Raw genomic sequence first — 19,044 nt, 5'->3', positions numbered from 1 at the left:
GAAAGTATTAAAACATATATTGTTATACTTGATTGAAAACCGAAATTACTTATAAAATGTTTTGTTTGGAACAGATAAATTTTAAGAAATTGTTTATAACATTTTTATTAGAATAAATTACCCAGAAAATAATGATTCTGTGCGCCACCTGGAATGGAACAATGCTCTAAGAACACGTAACAATTTTTTCTTACCATTTTGAGTGGTGAATTTTGAATGAGGATTGTTTCGGTGAGTTGAGTGTTATTTGGTTCCGTGAGGTAAACACCTTTTCTGGCAAGGGCTTGCAGAATACCGCAGTGGTTCTGATTGTGGTAATTTGGATCCGAGTAGATGTTTGCCAGCGCCAGGCAGTACAGTTCTGCATTGGAAAGTGCGTGGACAATCTGCGGCTTCAGGTGTTCTTGATCCTGCAAAAAAACATGGGGATATAAGAAACATCTCATTTATTTATTAACGCAGTATTTATTTATTTATGAAAAAGAAAACACGAGTTCATGAGAAATAACTTATCTATTTATTGACAAATAAATATAAAGTTGCTTTACTGTTGTTTAGATTTCCAAGTTGTTGTAAGTTTCTTTAATAAAAAACTATAAACATTTTTGTACGCTAATACGTTTCCCCCTGAACGTTCACTCTTCCAAACGGTTTATTCTGACACTCGATAGCTGTATGAATCAACGTGCATAGTCATCAATCATCGGAAAATGCCAGGAAGGTTTAGTTCTAAATACGTGGTCCCTTTCAAACTTGATCTAGCGTTAGAACTACTGAGTACATAAAATGATTGATGTATAACAATTATAAGATTTCTTTCACGTTTCTGTGTGACTGTCCTTATATCTTCTTTTTTCTTTTATATATTACAGAAAAAAATATTTATTTCCTAAATGATTTTAAATATAAAAATCATAAGTTCAGTAATTGAAAAATAAGAAAGGTAGATAATTTCTGATAAGAATGATGCGGAGGTGAACCTCGATGAACGTTAGGTCGACCATGCGACGGTACACAGACTTCTAGCCTAACACCTGGGAACGCCATGGATGCGAGCGAAGTATAAAGAAAACAATCGAAGAATACGCGGAGCGAACGCGTCTCAAATGATGTTCGTTTGTTCATCGCGTGCTTATTGCCGTGGTTTATATGAACGCCTCAACAATTTCAGTGTTAAATTTCTATATTGAATTCATCGAAAGCAATATGATATGAGCTCATCCACATCAAATGTGTACTTTGAATAAAATTAGTAGAATACTGTTATTTGGTATTGTTCTGACAAGAAAAGATTTCAATGAACTTTGTAGCACTCTCGTAATAAAGGAAATTTTCATATGGAATTAGTGGTTCACATATTGTGTGCCATCACTACAATGTTCGGTCGAGCGTAAGTGTTCAATAGGTCGTTGGTTGAAGGACGCCTCAAAATAGATGAGGATTTAAAATTTCAGATTTTCGAATATAAAATACTTGGTTATATTTACACTGTGTTATATCAAATACATAATTTTCTAATCGTACAGAATTATTGCATTATCCCAATTATTCATAATAATATTGTCCTTAAAATAAAAACTACCGAATATCTAAAACATTATTACATAAAATTTATGGTACAATTTCATTTTAGATCATGCTGTTAATGATAAGTTTAAGTGAAGTTACTCACTATACGAAAAATGTATTTTACTATATATGTAGTCTTTATTTGTAAATTATTATTTACTAATTTAATTAAGGAAATTTTTAAAAATGTTAATTAAAAAATAGATCAAGTGTTTACTATGTATGTTTCAAATTTCTATACTCATATACTTCACAGTATTTAAAATTTTTAAATCTTTAAAATTAAGAGTGGTTCTTACAAAATCTGGCATAGGTTTCTATGAATGATATACTGAACAGGTGAAAATTGTTGGGAATAATAAGCATATTTAATATAATATCTTAAAAACTCCTGTAGCTAGAAGAACGTTATAAACAGCAATATTGAAAATATCTTTTTTTCTAGAAAACTTCATTCGTTTAAGTAGAACATTTGAAAGCAACACTTTTCCATTTATCTTCTGAATTAAACATAAATCCATTACCTTGTATTTACATCTGTATGTAAAACTACACCAAATAATTTAATTAATTTGATGATATTCGTTTAATGATATGTAATTTTATCATTACTTAATAATTTAATAAAACTAAAAATTTGTATATAAAAACTATTTGTCCAAACACAGAACAAAAATAAAACACTATTATCTCTATCTTTTATTGTAATAAAAATGGCTATTACTTGCGTACAATCAAACAATAATCGTATAAACACAAATATAAAGCTGCATATCTAAAAAATTTCTCTTCAAATATCTTCTATTGGAAAGAATTTCAGAAATATTTACCAAACACGTTACTCACCCTCGATTACGAATCCTATTTTAACCCCTTCCATATGAATAACGACTGGTAAAGGGATACACACATGAAATATCTTCATAAGAACAGTTTTCTACTAAATTATACTCAGTTTACAATTCAATATATCCGAAAACAAACAAGTGTCTCTTATGAGAAAGGATTTCTTCTGGAAGTCAGATTTCATCGAAACAGATCTGCTGGAAGCGGCAGTTTGAAACACAATACCTAAAAGCGTAGGAGGGTGGCAACCGCATAAGAATATCCGGGAGATGCAACGGGCAAATATTGGTATTCCGTAACTTCCGGAGTGGTGATTGGAAACGCGAAGAACTCGAGACGATGCATCGTGGTTACTGAAATACACTGGGGACGATGGTGTTCGTAGCTGTTGTCGTTCGCGAAGTACATACTACGTTACGTACACGGTGAATCATACGTAGAAAACATTAAAAGAAATCGTGACTGGAAAGAATAGGTTCAACACAGTGTTAACGCGACTTGTCCGTCTTGTAGATTTTTTATCTATGGAAATACTACTGATTTGTAATTGATGATCAACAATTATGTAATTAGCTATTTGACGTTTCTTTTTGTCCTTTTAACACATTGTCCTATGATTTTTTTCACACTTGATAAAACTGCGTTATTGTTTATAGTTTCTATATCAGTTTTAGTTTAGTTTTATATTAGAGAGTTATTAAAATTTTATATTAGAGTTTATATTAGAGAAAAAAAATAATTTTGGTTAAGGATTGATAACAGAAAGGAGATATTTAATTTTGATAAAACGAAGTATGTTTTAAATAACCTTTATTTAAGTAATTCGTTCTTATAAGTAGATGATATTAATTTAACATTATGTCCAAAAAAGAAAATATTTGAAATAGAATAGATTTCATTTTTAAAAAGGTCCAGGGGATTGAAACAGATCGATATAATCAAACAAATGTTATCGATTAGAAATAAAGAATAAATGCTTTGCACTTTAACGTATGTTTTGAGAATTTTTAATAAATTTATATTTAAAATAGGCAAATAACATTTAGATTTGCCGAATTCGGTTCAAAATTTTCAACACGAGTCTAATATTATAGAACAAGGGATGAATTGTGATTTTTAGGTGTTTTTTCATCGTATGTTTTAGTCACATTTAGATTTTATAATATTGAAAAGAAACTTATTTTTTTAAATATTTATTCGGATTCACATTTCTCACATATGATTAAAATCTTCTAGAAAGTAAATTTTTCGTCATTTGTAGTTTTTCACGCTATGCAGTTGAATGTGATATAAGTACAATAGCAACACGTATTTGCTATTTTATCGGAAATTGTACTGGATTAAACAATGTATCATTGATTTATCTCTTGAAAGTCGAATACAAATTCAAGTCAATTAAAAAGTTGTTCTTCTTAAGTTATTTTTACATTATTTAGTGACTCTTGAAATTATGACTGAGTAATTATACTTTATATTAGTAATTTTGAAACATCATAAATTTCCGTAATAGATAAAAAATCTATATATAACTAAGTAATAAAACCATCTGCAGAGATTTTAATTTTTTACTTCCTTCTGAAACGTACGAAATGTATTTTTAAGATAGTAAAATATTAAATTATGCAGAAAGTGTTCAATCATTTTAATCTCTTACATAAGGAACTCTCCTTGAAGATTTTAACTTTACAACGTGATACGTTTGTGGCTGAAATGTGTAGATATATATGTAAAGATATGCAAAGAAAGGAGAAAAAAGGAAAAGAAAAGGGTGTTTCATCCATATTTCATTCAGATACCAATGATTTTAGCATTGGTGGACTCATCAGTAAGGCTATCATTTAAAATTCGGTCCAGTATAAAATTTATAGCTCTTAATAAAATTATATAAATATATTCACGAGATTTTCATTACGTTTGAAACACGATAGAACACTTAATAAAGTAAAATAATTTATGTTTCATATCAGTTCCCGTAAATAGGGCCATAAAAACGAATATTTGCATAAATACCGGTAGTCTACTCATCACCACGATTATATAACAGCTCCTGTCTTTTAGCAGGAGAATATTTGATGTTCGGTTAAAGAGAGTATGTACACAGTGTCTTATAATTGCTGATACAATTAAAACAAAATAATGTCATAATGGAAGAGTATGTCGAAAATACAAAACATTAACTTAAAATTATTATTATACATGCAATTTTTGTGATTATTTCTAATATGGATTTCTTAGAGTTAGAAACTAACGTGAACATGTATTCTGTATTTTAAATAAATATGTTTAATGTATATAAGAAATGTAATTTTCGTAACATGTTTGTACAACTACAGCTGAGCAACGAATGAAATAAACAAAAATCGTTTCTAATGTAATATCAATTTATGTACGTTAGTACGCTGCCGTTGTATTATACTTATAATTGAATTTATATTAATAGCTGTAAAAGACAGAAATGGTAAATCATGAACGAAAAGGGTTTAATCAATTTTGATCCAACAGCATACATGTAAAATATACAAAACTGAATATTTATCACAGTAAGGCGTGAATCTGCCGCCCACGATTGACGCATATTTATCTTTATATAAATAGTCTCTAATATTTTCTGCAAAATTGTTTACAATATTAAAAATGAATATTAAATATGTTTTCAACATCAAGGTATTTTGCTTCGTAAAAGGAGGAAGAGGTTGGTGAAAAGGTCACCTGGTTCACATTTATTTTCGAGTGGTGCATCGTGCACCATTTTCCATCACTTTAAACGTCTTTTGGCAGCAACTCAATAGGCGTTTTATGGTACGCGTAAGAAGTGTTGCTTCCCACTATAGAGTATCTAACAGTCTCAGAAACTTTCTATATTTTTCATACTTAATTTGATGAATTTTGGAAAATGACGCAACATTTGTATTGTTGTTCATAAAAGAAAGGAAAATTTATAAAGACTTTTAGTAAACCATGAATAATAATTCAAAATAATAATAGACATCGTAAGAAGACTGTTCGTGATATCATTCTAAGATTAACAGCTTACTGACCAGTAATTTTATCCGAAAATTATTCCTTTAAACTTTAACGTAATACTCTATTTACATATAATATATTAAAATAATTAACACAATTTAATCTAACGAATACGATATAAAATGTTGTTATAAACACCTATATTGCCTTAAGATAAAAAAGAGTAAAATGCAAACATAACTTGACCCTTTGTGGCAAAGTGTTTGCAGCTTGCAAACACCTGTTTCCGCACATATCTCGGAATGTGTTAATATTACTCACTTTCTTTATTCTGTCTTATATGCAAAGTTCTAACCTAACCCAGATCAGCTAAAATGGAAATTTAATAACTAAAAAAAAATGTATATTCATTACAATATTTACAATATTTCAAGCTATTATTCACAACTTATTACAATAATTCAAACCTTCTTTAAATATTTTTGAAGAGATTTTCGCGATTCAGCAGTTAAATGTCACAAAGGGTTACTTCGTAAATGACTCAGGTCGTAAAAATCCGATGTATTCTTTATTTTTTTAGATAAACGTATAATTCTTCTTTGTTTTGCTTTGGTTTTTCATTAAAATATACCCTAGGTGCATTCATCCTACGTTTGACGAGTACACACTTCATTTTTTCATTTCATTGTGCATAAAACGAGAGATTTTTTAACTAAATTCGTGAATTCACATCTTCCCAAATATGATTTTCAAAATATTTTATTCTTCTATTCTGTTCCATTTGTGACTTTTTTAATGGAAAATTCTTCATTTCAAACAACAGATCGTCACAAGACTAATATTTCAAAACAAATTTCCTAATTTTTGTCCCTATCTTAATGCCAGAAATTTGCAGCAATTAGCTCAAGATATTTTTCATTTTAAAAATCTGTTACACTATTAACACGCCATAAATCAACTGTACAATTGACAAAGTTCGTAAATCGTTTTGCTACTGTAATGGTGTATAAATCCTGTAACATCCACTTACAAAGACAGCATAAATAATTCAAGAGACACAATAGCCAGGAATTTCGAAAACACAATCACCGATCGATCAATGAATCTAGGAAAATAGTTGACGCCCGCCAATTCCTTACGCGAGATTCCAGCATCCTACACGAGACACAATTTACCCAGATCCCAGGAAAACTGGATCTCGCATGTCAAGATGCTTTTACTTAAATCGCCAACTAGAAACGGATCTAAAGCGATACGGAAACTAGTTTCTACCTTTACGGGCTGTACGTTAACTTGTCTCACATGAAACAAGAAATTGGGACGGAGTTAACGTTCTAGTAGTCAGTCAAGCCGGTATTAATGTTATCCGGCTTTCTGACAAATAACAAAATATCTTTTTTGTATTTTCAATCTAGCATGTCTCTTGGGTTAAGCTGATAATTAATCTTTTCCCCGCCACCAGGCAAAGAGAACGAATAGAATATGTATGCTTTGAATGATCCCGCAATTCTATCGTATAATTAGCTTCAAGAATTATTACACAGTTCGCAACGGAGATATTGATCTTCTCGTTCTTCTTTTCTGTAGTTATAGTTAAATAGAAGCTCTTTTGCGTAGCTTCGGCTATAACTCACGAGGAAATTTATGGCAGAAGTATATAGCGATAGCTTCCAGTTAGCTTCGACCACGTTCTCATCGAAATTGCCATGTTTGTCAACTTGTTAAGAGGAAATTATCCTTTTCCGGGTCCGGAAAATTGGATCTTGTTTACATATATTGGATTGGATCTTGTATACATATTTTAAAAGTTCGATGTCTTAGAGATATAATGCTACGAGTTCCTTATCGAACCTCGATATTTTAGAAAAGTTTCCGGCATCAGAACTGGAGGCATGTATCCGCTGTTCAACAAAAAACTTTAAAGTGGTTTCCTACACACTGCATTTTTTTAAGTGGTTGACATGGTTTCGGCCAAACTATTAGAGGCATCGATTTGAAACTTTTCCAGAGTACATACAACGATTCTCTATCGTACAATTTGGAATAATATATTGACGCATATCGAGAACGGAAAATCTCGTTTTTATATAAATACCACCTTATGTAACTTTGCTAATTATAGCTTCAGTACAAAATTACAAAATTTTGTTAGAACCGATCATTTGTTTAAAATATATTAAATAATAATAAGATATTGTATTTTTCTACGTGTAGTGACGTTACTTAACACTAAAACTACCGAACAGTTCCATCGACTTTTTGGAATTCCTCTATAAAAACTCCAAAACTGCACCTATTCGGATTTTAATTGACGTACAATACAGTTTATGCATTGATAAATCAATTTCTTTAATAATTTCTCAGAGGAACATCTGTTATCTTTTGAATAATTGCAAAAAGAGGAAACGAAGAATGGGTCGTTTCGATCCGCCTGGTAGTTTTAGTGTTAATTTCATTGAAAATAGCCAGGCACACAGCACAGTTTTCTTAAAATTAGCCAGTAAACAATATATTAATACTAAACGTACTACGACCAGTCACATGGCCGATCGTAAAACATTAATAAGCCTGTATTTTCTTTCGTCCATTTAAGTGTATATCAGTTCTTATATTGTTCGATTGATTAGTTTTTCTTTGTTTTTCCTTTTGTTTCTGCTTTCACTAACAAAGGAAGGGCCCCAATTGTCCGACATCGACTTTGATAGTTTTTTGTGAGATCGATATGTTCCTAATGATATATGTAAAATATTAGGTGTAATTACTCAATGGTCTTGAAGATATAAGTAATTAAAATTACGTATCTTGTGGATGAATCATAATTGTCGACAATATTAATCGAAACGTATTTGGCCAAATGGACTCGTTGACTGCTTCCTAACACGAAGATCCTGGGTTCTTAAGGGATATATATCTTTCTGTGATTGTAAGAAAAATTTATCAATTCATTTACCTTTATTTTATAACCAGTTATTTGACCGGTTGCGGCAGGAATAGATATGGTATATAAAGTGCTAGTACATTTAGTATTAAATTACATTCAGTTTTCTTAATCACTTGCGTTGGAAAGACGTGCTACGCACGTTGTGATGTTTTTGTTCTAAAATTGTCAACGGCATATTATGCACGCCGATAGTTTTATTAAAATACAAATTCAAAGATTATTTTGAAATCAAAATAATGAACCAAATAATCAGATCAACCAAATTAAATTACTTTAATTTATTCAATTAAACGATGATTATTTAAAAATTGTTTCATATTAGTAATAATGCAACCTAAAACGATGACGTTTAGAAAGATAACCGCGCGACAATGATAACGCAATTCAGTCAAATACATTAATGTTATATTCCTTCCATCTCGTTCTATAAAATCGTTCGGCATTCAACGTGTTAATAAATAAAATTAATGAACATATTTGTATAAAATAGACGAAAACGAAATTCTTCGCGCGAAATCCTGTTGAGTCTTTGAATTCGTTGCCACCGCAAATGATTAATTCAGCAACAAAAGGAAACACAAAATTGTTGATAAACTGAACATTGAATAATCATTACGTTCACAATATTCGAGTTTACCGTTTCATTCTAATTGATACATTAGCCACACAGTTCCAGAACGAAGAAATGTTTGTAATTGGTGTTTTCAATTTTAAACGATTAAAATTGTATTCAACCGTGTCTACTGTACTTAAATATTTCCTTGCGAAGAATAACAAAAAAAATTATTATTTTTTCCAAAAAGAAATGAATGTTGTATTTTAATCATTCACATCTCGAAAATTCTTTACAGCATAATTTTCATTAAAATGTTGCTACAAGTAAAATTTACTTGAATTTTTATTTTTAATTTAGTAGAATTTGATTGGAAGTTCGATCAGATGCAATTATATTATAACGATTGTGAAACATACATACACTTGGCACATATGCTAATTAAACCGCTTTCAAATTCTTTGAATGAAAACAGTAGTAAAAGGAAAGAATAGATAGTAATTCAGAATGCAAGAGGATAAAAAATGGTGCAACCGTAAAACGCGCATGCATCGTTGAACTTGCGAAGAAGAATGCGGTACTGAGAATACGGACCCGTTTGAATCATACATATTTCCTCTTCAACCTTTAGGAAACCAACATTTCCCATAAGAATAGTATTTTTTCTAATAGTTAGCATTCATATAGAACCTATATAGCTACATGTTGTACAAGCCAATTCTATTTCATTTAACCACCAAGGGTAACATTATTTTTTTAATTATAATCTGTATGCAAATTTCAAGCCCGTGTACCGTATTTAATTGTAATACTCTTATTTTCTTCGTTAGATGTACTTATAGAAATTTATAAATTAAAATACATCATTAATTTTAAGATTAATCGTTAATTCAGTATTAATTTTCAAATTAATTGCAATACTTAGCTTCGAAAAAAAGGGAAAATTAAAGATAGAACAGACTATTCATATAGAATTGTCATTTTATTATTTCTCTTCAACTGCATGAAGTAATTTCAAGCATTTAAGAATACAAAATTTGATCATTTATGTCTTGTTCTACATAAGAATCGTGTGTATTGATCATCGAACGAATAGTCAAATAATGCCCGAGTATTCTTGTTCGGTTTCGTAAGGAATACATAATCCCTTATGTGACTAGATACGGGTAACGGAAAAATAATTGCCATGATTAGATTTTACGGTACATTAATCCTTTATATGATCATTTAAATAAGTTCCCCATTGCATATGAAATGGCCAATTAAATCTGCTCTTGATCCATAAAGGCTGGCTCGAAAACCGAGCGCGCAGCTGAAAATCCCCTGAAAACGTGCAAGGAAACTGTTTGGTCTCGTATTACTTTAGAAAGTATAATACGCATGTAACGTTACTGCTAATTATTGTTAATTACGTAATCTCGTTAGATCGTTCTTACATAAAGAGCAATTCATCTTCATTCAGTATCTTCGTTACAATGAAGTGTTTTGATTCATGAATAAAAATTCAGAGTGGACGCCAATTCCAGCTGATAAGTGTGTAAGAAAGTTTGAATAAAAGGATCAGAAATTTTCCGGTAAACACAACATTTGTAATCTAATAGAAAACATAATTAATGAAGTGTAAGGAAATTAATTAATTTGATAATTAAACTGTAAAAATTTATACAAGTATGAATATTATATGGACTAATTTATCAAATTTAGTCTTAAATAATAAAAATGAAAAACGAGAAAGAAAAATGATTATTTAAAATAATTAGCTTGTTGATAAAAAAAATTGATTTATATTCATTTATTCCTCGACGCCAAATAAAACAGTCTTCTGATGCTAACAATAAATAAGATTGCAATTTTTATTTCTTTTTATTTTTTTTATTTTTTGCGTACAAATAGAACACTAAAAGCACACAGAGCTCTTGGTAAAATATTCTCTTTCAGAAAAGCAAACTGTCGAAAAGAGTTTATAGTTTATTGGAATCTGTATTTTATATTTTGCTGGGTGATTCTATAAATAATAGGGATCTTTATACTTCTTTATTTTAAAAAAGACTTAGATAAACATACCTTTTAATTTAAAATATATTCTTTTTGGTTATCTATAGTTAATTGTTATTTAAAAAATAAAAGAAGCGTAACAAAATATTATTTATGGGATGATCCAGTGTATATCAATATTTATTTAATGCAACTGTATGTCATTCACAACAAAAGACAGTATTCAATTTGACAAAATACAGATAATGACTGGTCCCATAATAAGATGTTAATCCTACGAGGACGATGAATTATCTAAGGATTCTTTCTGTTTTCTGGGATTCTTTTTCCCCTTAACAACGTTACCATGATTTTCTAATAAACCTGATTTTCTGATATTTTTTATAATTATCTTTGCCCCTGGAAAGTAAAAAAAAAGGTAATCAAGTAATGAGAAAAGAGATAAAGAAGACTTAAACTAAAAAGGAGTTAAAATCAAATCATTCGCACTATTCACAGACTTTACCACAATTTGGGGATAATTTTGATTTTCTGATATCTTTTATGACTATCGCTACATCCAAAAAGTAAAAAAAGAAGTAACAATCAAATAATGAAAAAAGAATTAAAGAAGAATTAAAGAGGGGTTAAAATAAAATTATATGCATAGCAGTGCTAACAGATATGGCACACATAAAAATACAAATATTTTGAAACATTAATAATCAGTAACTGCAGATTATTAGCCATTAAAAGTTTAATTATACATTAGAGACAATACAGTTTGACGATTCATCAAATAATTTAGAACAAATGTACCGTCATTAAATTTGCAACTGGTATACACTTTGCATAAATTTAGATTGCGGATCCAATGATCCAATTTCACTAGACACTACTATTGTACATCTCGTAAAATACCTATTCCGATTTTCCCATTGATTTTAACAGGTTGCGAAATAATTATTGCGTCGAATTAATGTCACAGCCGTAGCACTGCAGCCGTGTAAAGCTCGAAGCAAATCGATTTTGTGAATCTGCTCGCGGCTTTCGAATAAAATCCTTTGTCCAACGGTAATGTTGCAAATCAATTTACACCGAGAATTTTATTCAAATAACGCATTGCCGGCTGCTGGGAAGGTAAAGGGCGCAATTGGAATCGCGTTGCGATTGACAGTCGGCCACATAAAAATCAGCTGGGAAAACATTTTCGGTTTCGCGAGCAGCTGACGCACGCGAGCCTATACCCGGAGACCCGCAACGAATCGGCCTAGATAAGAGTACAAACAACAAGAAATGAAATGAGGGTGGCGCGAGAGGAACAATCAGAGACGCTGTTGTAACACAATGGCTGCATATATAGTGGATCAAGAAAGTGTTTGTATTCGAGGTTCCTGCGTAGTAACGAAGACTCTGTGATAAATGTAATATGAATTAATAAATATTGTTCCGGCACGGTTTATTTGGTTAAGATACATATCATAAAAAAACGGCAGCTCAACGACCTAAACCCCGAGCCCACAGCCACCGGTACCTTTGTAGGTCAGAAGGGACAACGTACCCCCTATCTCCACTACTCGTAATGTGGGCGTAGGTTAAAAAACTATAACTAGCAACACCTCGAGCATTTTAGCCTTCTGATTTGTCACTAAGGACACCGCCCCATATTAGTATTTTTATATATATAGAGAGACATTGAGAGGCAGACGGACAGACAGACATAGATCACAAGTTCATAACAATTACGCTGTACTCACTGGACAACACACACACTTTAACTTTGTAAACATATACACATTCCTTTCACTCAATATTCTACAAATACAGTCCACTTTCGAACGAGAAAAGGAGAAGCCATTTTTCATCACATCTATTTCACACAAGGTTAATTCGGCGTGTGAAAGTGTTACGCCACGTCCACTATTACTGCCTGGACAGCGTGCATGAACAAATATAAATCATTAAATATGATTAATTCGCGGTTTCTTCGTGGCAACAAGAATTGTGTAATAAATGTAATGTGAATTAATAATTATATAATAAAATATATAAATTAACTAATATGATGAAATTTGAAGTTTGATAGTTTATGAAAATTAACGAAAAATAATGCAAATTGAAATTTAATGAGAATAATAAGAAAGTGTTTGTATTTGACAAATGTAAAATGAATCAATGAATATAATTTAACAAATGTGGTGAAACTTAAAATTAAACACAATAGTTCAAAGAAATTTAAAAAAAATAATGAAGATTGAAGTTCAACATAACAGTTCATAAAAATTAACAAAATCATATGAGAGTCACTACAAACTCATTAGAAAAACAGTATATAAAAATTTCATTAAAACAAATCACTAAAAATAAAAAGTAACTAAAAAAGTTATTAAGAAAGACACTACACAAAAGATTCGTAGATCACGATGAATGCAAGCAGTACTGAATAAAAATACATAAATATTACATATTACAGTTGAAACAACGAATTTCTTACCCAAGGTAGAAAAGTATGTCCCTTCCTTACACACGTTAAAAAAGAATTTTCAGAAAGAGCCTGCGGCTAGGTGAAAAACTTCGCACGGAAAAAGAGTACAAGGGGCAAAGTATTATAGACAACGTAAACCCTTTGCACATGGAACCTTCCTCGGTGTGAACTTCCAATCCAGTTTTACGGTAAAACTTTTGAAAATAAAGTTTAATTTTGGAAAAAGGTAGAACGGTAATAAATATTTATACGTTCATATATTTTTATTTCTTTTGTTATCATATTGGCAATCGTTAACGCAGATATATGTTATTTTATATTTAAACCAGGTTATGCTAGGATCTGATCAAACTTATGGTTACTATAACCATTTAAAAATAAATTGATTTCGCTCTTCGCTCTTCGAAGCGAATAGAGCAAAAAAAGGAGCAAGTAAAATTTTTAATGGAACTATGGAAATTCCTTTGAAATTCCTTTGGAAAGAAGAAAGAAAATAAAAAGGATAAGATGTCAGAAGAAAACAGACAAAAAATGAAAATGCAAAAAGAAGAAACGAAAAAAATTAAGATGTCAAAAGAAGACAGAAGAAAATGAAGATGCCAAACGAGAAAAGAAGAAAAATGAAGATGTAAGAAGAGAGGCAATCGAAAATGATCAATTACCAGACGTTCGGTCCTAGCGTTTACGCTATCGAAGAAAACCGCAACACGATGACTCGCTGGATACGAGCCAAGCTCTTTTACCATTGTTTCCAGTGGACTCGTAATCATCGTCGGATTGCACCTCAGACTTTAAGGGGAAAGTCAAGACTGTGGGACTGATTATTCGGACGAAAGTTCAAGTGTGAAAAGGATACAATGATGAATAAACGGTTCCCTCGGGGATCGAGGTGTTCGCCGCACGAAAAAAGATCATGTCTTAGATGAGAGACAGGCTGATGAATAACGAGAGGAAGATTCTTGCCGGTTAATCAAGCGATCACTGAGAGTCTGGAGATTCATTCCAGATAAATTCAATCGTTATCGTTAGACACAATAAACAGTGTTGCATACCAAGTGCATTTTACTTCGTTAAGCTCCACTGCTGCGAGGAAACCTCTTTTCGGGCGTATAACTATTCTTATGTCTCACTTTCGATTTACACACCGTATTACCATTTTTTAATTATACCTGCGTCACTCTCTTTTCTTTCGAAACTGTGAAACTACGAATTAAGATTTATACTTCCCAACGCGTCTATTAAATTTACTTATTAAAATTCTAAGATTTACTATCTGCCTACATCAAATGTTTTTAGGGTTATTAAATTAAAAAATTACGCTTTTACTGTCATTCAATTTTGTACTTTGTAATTTGTATTCCTATGCTACATTTTATTCCGTTCATATGACATTTAAATCACATAAGCAAACTTATTTACGCTACTATTATTCTCTGTAATCTTCTTTAAATTCTTATTCTGTTTGATTAATTATTCTTAATTATTTTGATTAATTATTCTAATGTCGATTTTGTACAAGGTGCAACAAAATTGATGGCTCACTATTTGTTTATTACTAACAATATTATAGTCATTGGTTGTTCAAAGCATTAAAAAATGAACATTAAAAATGCGTATGGAAAAAGTGTTTTTCTTGATAAAATGTATTCAATTAAAGAATTTGAAATGGCGCAGAACTACGTTTCTAGTCGCGAAAGTATTAAGAAACAATGTTATTTTATTTCAGTATTTCACGTATTGATGCATTATCAAAAGCTTAACATTATATATGAAACTTCAAAATCAAATCAAGTGGTGACTGACAGTAGAGATTGAAAAGGTTCCGACTATTATAATATCGCTTCCGATATTGCATTGGTACTGAAGAACCGGAACCGAAACCGATATAGCTCAGAACCGATATGCCGAATATCAGTTATAACTAATTTCAGTTCTTCATAACTGTTTCAAGAACCGAAACTGATATCACAACTGTTTTCAATCTCTGATTGACAGTCACTTCTTAAGTGCAGGGGGTTAATACATAATTGTTGATACTATTTCATTTTCTAGTACATGGACGAGTTATTGCCAGCAAATATGGCACATTAAATAAAAATTTGTAAGAAAAAAAAAACGAATTATTGAGCAGAGTTGCAGCATTGTTTCATGAAGTTCAGAGGTCTCACCTTGCAGCATCGATAGACCTTGAACAATTCCTTCTCTACCGTCGGTCTCGGGCGATTCGTAATACCAAATTTAGAGACTTCCGTCTGGTCACTCGGCGCGCACGGTGAAACGGAAAAATGGTCCCCGATTAAATGCATCCCGGAAAATCGCGAAATGAGAAAGAAAATCAGCGGGAACCTTCGTCACGGCAGTTCCATGATTTACTGGCGAGGCAAAAGAGGTCGAGCGGGGACCTATCGTGAGTTAATCTGATTGGTTTAACTGGATCAGCGACAACAACCGACGCCCGCGCGCATATGTTGTACGCGAAACGTAAGGTGCGGTTGCGATACCATAATGGCGTAACAAGGTTCTTCTTTTTTATATCATTAACGGGCTGCGGATGTTTGTGCGTTTATATCGAACAACAGTGCGAGACGTGTGATAAAATATTAACCCTTTGTATTCGAGAGGGGACTTTTAATTATTATTTTATGTGCTACAGTAAAATTATATTTATTATGAGATATACTCAGTATATACTTATACTTAAAATACAGTATAATGTGAAATATACAAATAATATACAAATATACCAATTATACTTATTACTATTACATTATATAATTTCGTAGTTGCTATTAAGCTTTGTTCAGTATATCAATATGTGAAATATTGCAATGAAATAGCTTAGTTCCTTAACTTAGTTCCAAACATTATTGGGTAAATTTTTGCAATTAGAACAGTAGAATACACTGTGCAATAAATGGCTTTAAACCTAGCGTTAACCTTGTACCCTATGATATCTTTCGTAACTGTACTAATATTTATTGCATATATTATGCTCGGCGTCGTTTCCTTTTTTAATAAATACTGAATTAATCGAACTGAGGTTTGTATTATAAATATATATAACTTTATATTATTAACCGTGTATTACGTCAAAATATTATCTTTAACTTAATTTATATTCATTTTTAATGAAATCTTTGATTTAATTTAAAAAGAGTATTTTATAATGCACGTGATATTAAAAAACATGTTTTAATGGATTATTGTAGGTTATCATAAAATATATAAAAATATGTTTCATTGATAAAACTCTCCAGATTCTCACGACAGTCAATACGTTAATGTACTGATACAAAACACAAACATTTGCACATTTCTATACAAGTACCTTCACGTCTGTTCCCGGTATTTCTTGAAGAGTTTCCCTAAGATTTCCGCGCTTATTATCGAGTTTCGCCAGGAGTCCTTCCCCGAAAAAAGTTTATTAGCATCTCTCAAACAAACGGTCGGTAACTTTGTATGCCTTTCACGAACCGGTTTCCTCCACGGTTAAATAACGACGTGTGCCACAAAAGAGTTTCCAGGACACTTTAAAAGAGCCGAGGAAGCCACCCTTTAAGCACCCCGTTGCTCTCCACAATGTCGTATGAAAAAATGATACGTATCTCCTCCTTATTAAAGCAGAGCACACTTAGCGAAATTAAACTTTCATCGGAGATGGTTCTCAATGTATGAACTGCCAGGTGTGCCGATGAATAAACCGCTCCGAATTCACAATAAACATACCGGCACTTTATATGTCTATTTCTATCGTAACCAAGGATTGAAAACAATTATGATATCGGTTTCGGTTTTTGAAACAGTTATGAATAAATAAGTTATAACTGTTATTCGATATATCGGTTCTGAGCTATATTGATTTCGGTTCCGGTTCTATAATATCGGTTCTGAAACGTTTCTATTATTGTTATTTTTCGGTTCTTGAAACAGTCATGTAGACGTGAAATGAAAAACTGAAAAAGCAGTTCTATAACTGTTTATAACTGGTTATAAAATAAAGGTAAACAAATTAAGGGATAAATTTTTCTTGTTGGAAACGGAAACAAAGGAATGACTAAAACTGAGAAACTGAGTCATCGGAGAATTTAAGAATTGATATAAAATTACATGGACGAAGAAAGTGCAGAATTTTAAATTAAATTTTAAAACCGGTCATTTACCAATCACGGTACGTTTTAACTCTAAGTTAAAACTACGAGCTTGTCGTTTTTATTAACAGCTGTGTTAACTGGGAACGAGAACGGAGTTTTTATCGAACTATTCGTGGTTCTTGTTTTATTGTATTTCTTTGATCGGGCTCGTGATCAATGAAGAAAGTTAGCGACATAGTGGTAAGAGAAACTTGAAGAATCTCAACTTCAAGTTGAAGTTTTTTTCGTTTTTAAGAACTGTAAGATAATTTAACTCTTTGCGGGCGAAATTGTCTTAATCTTCTTAGATACTAAAAGAATAAGAACCACACGTCAATGTCTTGTTAGTTGAATAATTAAATTATTCATTTGCAGTTATCGATTTTAGATATCGAAGCTTGAAGTCGCCCTTACGACATTTGACCGTAGAGAGTTAAGAAATTGCATCGAGGATAACGTGTGAATAACAAACGAAAATAATTTTGGGATAATAGGAAATTTGATAGATTACAACTTGACACTTGATGATCAAATCATTAATTAACCCTCCGCCGGAAATATGATTTTTCATCAACGTAGCCGGCAATATAAACATTTCATGATCCGTTTTGATTTTTTATTATTCTGAGTTTTGTGAATGTGAACAAATTTTAAAGTACTTATTACAATGCCTAATTTATTATATTAAATGTTAGTCAAATTTTTATAATACTTTGAAATAAAAATTGAAAATCGTAGTTAAGTCATAAATAGATAAGATTTTTAACAGTCCTTTAAATAGTCCATATTGCTGAACTAAAAGTTTTTATTTATCAATTAATATTTTATATAGGTTAAAATGATTAAAAATAATTTTTAAGAACTAATTTTTTAAAATTATTTTAGAAATATCGCTATATTCAAAATACAGAGGGTTAACAACTGATGCTATGGTTGAATAGATGTTTAGAAGAAGGGCGTATTTTAGATTTCAAAAATTTTACAGAGCAAGGGTAAACCTAAATAATGAAATTTGAAAAATAAGATCAAGGAGGGACACCTTTTAATAAATGCAAATTTTTCATGGGTGACTATGACCACTTTTAGGATACAAGAAACACTGCGGCGTGTGTTATCCATAAAACGATCTTTGGTAGTTAAAGGATTGAAATTAACTAATGTCTGAGTCCGAAAAACTGAATTCACATACCTCATGATCAACATAATACGGCTCGCGAAGGTTTTCGGGCACTCGGTTGTTGTACGCCTTCGACAGAAGCCATTTCACGGAGGCACGTTGTTTGGCCTGTAACAATAAATGAGAAAGAAATATTTAATTATTACTTTCATTTTTGGCATAGAAAATGATACATATATAAGCAACCGTATTTTGGTATCGTTCAGTTTATCAAAAATACATAAAACACGTTTGAAATAAAACTTTGCAGTATAAGTTTTGTTACTGTATTTGTTTCGTATACTTCTGTGAAGTTTATGATTAATTATACAGATAATATTTCATACGAATTACAATAAATAAAAAAACTGAAAAAATTCAGTGAACCGGATATATATAATATAACTAGACAAAATATTTCATAAT

The 19,044-nt window shown here is 31.1% G+C and overlaps 1 protein-coding gene across 27 annotated transcripts in view; it reads right to left on the bottom strand.

Moving 5' to 3' along the window:
• Positions 1–19,044, bottom strand: part of Patronin (calmodulin-regulated spectrin-associated protein patronin) — a 139,504-nt gene that overhangs the window by 30,358 nt on the left and 90,102 nt on the right. For 26 of the 27 annotated variants that reach the window (XM_031988053.2, XM_031988055.2, XM_031988054.2 and 23 more), the window contains 2 exons: positions 18,652–18,747; positions 195–410 (listed from right to left, as the gene is read on the bottom strand). In XM_031988053.2, coding sequence (XP_031843913.1) covers positions 195–410; positions 18,652–18,747 — 312 coding nt within the window. Of the gene's footprint in view, positions 1–194; positions 411–15,500; positions 15,697–18,651; positions 18,748–19,044 lie in introns of those variants that run through there. The other variant, XM_031988074.2, reaches the window with a different exon arrangement.

This window comes from Nomia melanderi, chromosome 2 (genome assembly GCF_051020985.1).
Source record: "Nomia melanderi isolate GNS246 chromosome 2, iyNomMela1, whole genome shotgun sequence".
NCBI classification, from domain to species: Eukaryota; Metazoa; Arthropoda; class Insecta; order Hymenoptera; family Halictidae; genus Nomia; species Nomia melanderi.
Note: the sequence above shows the minus strand (reverse complement) of the source record. Positions and strands in the feature narration are given on the sequence as shown.